The sequence below is a fragment of the Micropterus dolomieu genome, unplaced genomic scaffold (genome assembly GCF_021292245.1).
Source record: "Micropterus dolomieu isolate WLL.071019.BEF.003 ecotype Adirondacks unplaced genomic scaffold, ASM2129224v1 contig_14079, whole genome shotgun sequence".
In the NCBI taxonomy this organism is placed as follows: Eukaryota; Metazoa; Chordata; class Actinopteri; order Centrarchiformes; family Centrarchidae; genus Micropterus; species Micropterus dolomieu.
The window spans coordinates 8,042-12,716 of record NW_025743065.1 but is presented as its reverse complement, the minus strand read 5'-3'; the positions used below and the strand labels follow the sequence as shown (position 1 = coordinate 12,716).

The 4,675-nt window shown below is 40.9% G+C and overlaps 1 protein-coding gene across 2 annotated transcripts in view; it reads left to right on the top strand.

Moving 5' to 3' along the window:
- The first annotated feature begins 1,347 nt into the window (after positions 1 to 1,347).
- The window catches only part of LOC123966715 (neuronal tyrosine-phosphorylated phosphoinositide-3-kinase adapter 1-like), a 5,700-nt gene continuing 2,372 nt past the window's right edge, over positions 1,348 to 4,675 (top strand). The window contains exons 1-3 of one of the 2 annotated variants that reach the window (XR_006824056.1): positions 1,348 to 1,484; positions 2,572 to 2,681; positions 2,823 to 3,511. Coding sequence is in view for 1 of the 2 variants with exons in the window: in XM_046042845.1 (XP_045898801.1) it covers positions 1,418 to 1,484; positions 2,572 to 2,681 (177 nt within the window). In the remaining variant the exon portion in view is untranslated. Of the gene's footprint in view, positions 1,485 to 2,571; positions 2,682 to 2,822; positions 3,512 to 4,675 lie in introns of those variants that run through there. The other variant, XM_046042845.1, reaches the window with a different exon arrangement.

Below are 4,675 nucleotides of genomic sequence, written 5' to 3'. Positions count from 1 at the left end.
AGTCGTCCAGGTGGTGAATGGCGAACTTCATGCGGGCCTGTACATGTTTCTTCTTGAGCAGGGGGACCTTGCGTGCGCTGCAGGATTTCAATCCATGACGGCGTAGTGTGTTACCAACCGTTTCTTTTGTAACTGTGGTCCCAGCTGCCTTCAGTTGATTCATCAGTTCCCCCCTTGTGGTTTTGGGATGATTCCTCACCGTTCGCATGATCAGGGACACCCCACGAGGCGAGATCTTGTGTGGAGGCCCAGACCGAGGGAGGTTGGCGGTGGTGTGGTGCTTCTTCCATTTCCTGATAACTGCACCGACAGTTGATCTTTTCTCTCCAAGTTGCTTTCCGATTCTCTTGTAGCCCATCCCAGCCTTGTGCAGATCAACAATCTTGTCCCTGATGTCCGTAGAAAGCTCTTTGGTCTTGCCCATGGTGGTGATGTTGGATGCTGGTTGTTTGGGTGTTGACAGGTGTCTTTTATACAGGTAACGAGGTGAGGCGGGTGGATTTGATGTAGATAATTGGTTGGGATTGGGGCTGTGTCTTAAAGAAAGACTAACTGGCTTGTAGGAGCCAGAATACTTGCTGTTTGGTAGGGGGTCATATACTTGTTTTTCCTCATCAGATGGTTATCAATTTTTATAAATTCATATGATGTGATTTTCTGGAATTTTCTTTGGGAGTCTGTCTTTCACTGTTAGAATGTACATATGATTAAAATTGTAGATTGTTGCATTCTTTGTAAGTGGGCAAACCTGCAAAATCAGCAAGGGGTCAAATACTTTTTTCCCCCACTGTATCTTACAGGCTCTCATGCATATCTTATGGGCTCTCATATGTATCTTCCAGGCTCTCATACATATCTTAAAGGCTCTCAAACAATCATACAGGCTCTCATACGTATCATACATGCTCTCATACGTATCTCACAGGCTCTCATTTGTATCTTACATGCTCTCTTACAATCTAACATGCTCTGAAACATTCTTACAGGCTCTCATACATATCTTACAGGTTCTCATACATATCTTACAGGTTCTCATACATATCTTAGAGGTTGTCATACGTATCTCACAGGCTCTCATACATTTCTTACAGGCTCCCATATGTATCTCACAGGCTTTCATTTGTATCTTACAGGCTCTCATATAATCTTACAGGCTCTCAAACAATCTTAAAGGCTCTCAAACAATCTTACAGGCTCTCAAACGTATCTTACAGGCGCTCATACCTTCTTTATTATTATTAATACAATTCCGCTGGTTCTCTGTCATACAGATTGATTACTGTGCAATGAAACGGAAGCTTTTATTGTGTCATTGTGTCTGTCTTTGTCTTGTTGTGTCTCTGTAGGAGACTCCAGGTCTCTGCCCAGACATGACAGTAAAGACAGAGATGGACAGTCAAGTCCAGTTTCCAGCAGGATGGGGAGATCGTCTGTCAGCCCCACAATGATGCTGTCTGGAGGAGGAGGTGGAGGAGGAGGAGGAGGTGGGTCAGTCAGCAACTACAACTACAGGGAAACATGAGGATGTCAGGTGTATGTGTCTAATGAACAGTGTTGGGCAAGTTACAAATTGTCCTTATTAAGTAATAATACTTCACTTATTACTGGGTATTAAAAGTAACTAGTTACAATTCTCGTTACATTACTTTATTACTCTTCCCACCCCAACTTCAGCAGCTCATTTTTGAAATGAATCCACAATAATTAACCTGAGGATTCAAACTGAAAATACTGCAGCCTCTCAGACCAGGGCTCTCATTTATAAACAGTGCGTACGTACAACACAGGGTTGGAAACGTGCGTACGCCACTTCCCAAGCAAAGGTTGTGATCGATAAAAACCAAACTTGACGGGAAAATGTGCGTCCTGTAAGTAAACTCTGAACCATGCATATGCACAGAAAGAGAAGAAATGAGAAACGGCGACTCACATGGCAGAAGGATGAAACAGTTTGCCGAAATAACTACAATGTGATGCAGATTTGTTAAACACATGAATTCATGCTTTGTCAGGTCTGTCGGCAAGACAGCAGGACAACAACTTCTAAAATGTTTGTTTTCTGAATGGAGTTCGTATCGATCAGGGCTATGCTATGCTAACTTGGTCACAGTAAAGTACAATAATAGCTGGAATAAAGTTACATACACATGTTTTCTGAACTCACCAGGTAGTTTAACCTCCTCGCTTTCTTTTCTCCCATCAATGTCCAGTTTTGTCTGGTTTTTATCTAAATATGAAGTAGTGCCAAATGCGCTAACAATACTGGAACAGAATGTGCACTGAATCTAGCTGCTGAGAAGCTTGAGTGAAGATAAATCAACGTTGTAATCCCAAAAACTAAAGTAAAAAGCTAAGTCTTCACGTAACTGATTTACTGCCCAACACTGCTTATAAAGAAAAGAACGTGACGTCAGTGAATGCAACATGTTCCGGGTCATGAATAATTTTTTCTGAGGATTAACCTGGTTGTGTTTTTGTCTCCTGATTGATTTCAGACAGGTGACCCTCAGGTGAAACATACCAGGTGAAACTGGTTTCAGCTGATTAATCTAAAAATAATCTTCTCTGCAGAATCAAAGTTGGTGTGTAAACTCGGCCGTTCAGCCTCAACGTCAGGAGTTCCTTCACCAGGTGGGACGCCACGTCACCTGCATGAGCCGCATCACCCCGCCCTCAGCCAGGTAAACCTGTAAAACACCTGTCTGTCTACCTGTGTGTCTACCTGTCTGTACCTGTGTTACTTGTCTGCGCATTTCGATTCATTTGTTTAATCAGTTTTATTTTAAATAGAAAGATAAATAGAAACTTTATATTTCACACAGGATTCAACTTCACTGAACAACAGAACATAAAACTATTTTACAGGCGGACAGAAGCTTCGATCCATCAGCTGACTGACATCTGACATGTAAACATGTCAACAAGGAAACATGTAAACAAAGTGTTTTCTTTACTTCCTTCAAAGGACATTTTCTAATTTGACTTTTGTGTAAAATATTTGTTGTTTAAATGAAATGTTTTTTGTATTGTGTCTCAACACAGACACTAGAAGGAATCTGAAGATATAAACAGTAAAGTAATACTGAAGTAATACTGATACTAACAAAGTTTAATTATTGATACTAACATTAAACTAACTTTACACTAACATTAAACAAATGCTGACTGAACTCATACTGACACACTTTAATACATTCAATCTCATTAAAACTTCATCACTTACAAATTATTTACACGCTAATCTCACCTAACTATACCATATATGAAAATAAACACTCACGCTGCTCCCATGCTACTCTAAAGCCTAACCCATCGCAATGTAACCCCACCTCAGCCAGCTGACTGAGATTCTTTTACATTTCAGAGAATTCACTCATGTTTCAAGCACGTTGTTGTTTGTTGTTCTGTTTTTTAAATGAAAAAGGCTTTTTAAACTCCCAGGTTGTAAAGCTGTAGATTTGTATGTGTAACGTTGTGTGTAAATATTTGCTATGGAGGAGAAAATATTTTATTTCACCAAATTAAGAGTTAAAACATCAGACTGAAGCTTCAGTCATGATTTTTAATTTCTTCTTTTAATTTGATTAAAATCTGTTTCTATTCTGTCAGATTAGATCTGAATTTTACCTGAAGTGTATCTCATACACATCACCTGTTATCATAGTTCAAATGTAAATCAGATCAGTGTAATGTAGGCTTCATACTGACAACCTGAGAGGGAAAAATAAACTTCAGTCTGTCTGTCTGTGTCTGTCTCACTGGTTTCTCACAGCTGACACTTCAGCGCCACAGCAAAACACCAGGACAAAAAACTGTTTTACACACACTTTTTAACACTGACAAAAGGAATGTTTTTAACTGGATGCTACAAAAACTGCCCCTCCCACAGGAGATGAAATCACACAGCAAGAGCCAACCAAAACACCACAAAGAAATGCCAAACAAACACACAACCACAAAGAGAGAAAATGACTACACAGAGACTCAAAACTTCCAAAAACTTACTCAAAACCATCACAAACTCACTCAAAGCCATCACAAACTCACTCAAAACTTCCACAAACAGACTCAAACCTCCACAAAGAGACTTAAACCTCCACCAAGAGACTCAAATCCCCACAGAGAGACTCAAACCCCCACAAAGAGACTCAAACCTCCAAAGAGAGAGTCAAAACTCCACAATGAGACTCAAACCCCCACACAGAGACTCAAACCTCCACAAAGAGACTCAAACCCCCACAGAGAGACTCAAACCTCCACAAAGAGACTCAAACCTCCACAAAGAGACTCAAACCTCCACCAAGAGATTCAAATCCCCACAGAGAGACTCAAACCACCACAAAGAGACTCAAACCTCCACAAAGAGACTCAAACCTCCACCAAGAGATTTACATTCCCACAAAGAGACTCAAATCCCCACAAAGAGACTCAAACCTCCACCAAGAGACTCAAACCCCCACACAGAGACTCAAACCTCCACAAAGAGACTCAAACCTCCACCAAGAGACTCAAACCCCCACACAGAGACTCAAATCCCCACAGATAGACTAAAACCACCACAGAGAGACTCAAACCCCCACAAAGAGACTGAAATCCCCACAGAGAAACTCAAACTTCCACAAAGAGACTCGGACCCCCAAAGAGAGAGTCAAAACTCCACAATGAGACTCAGACC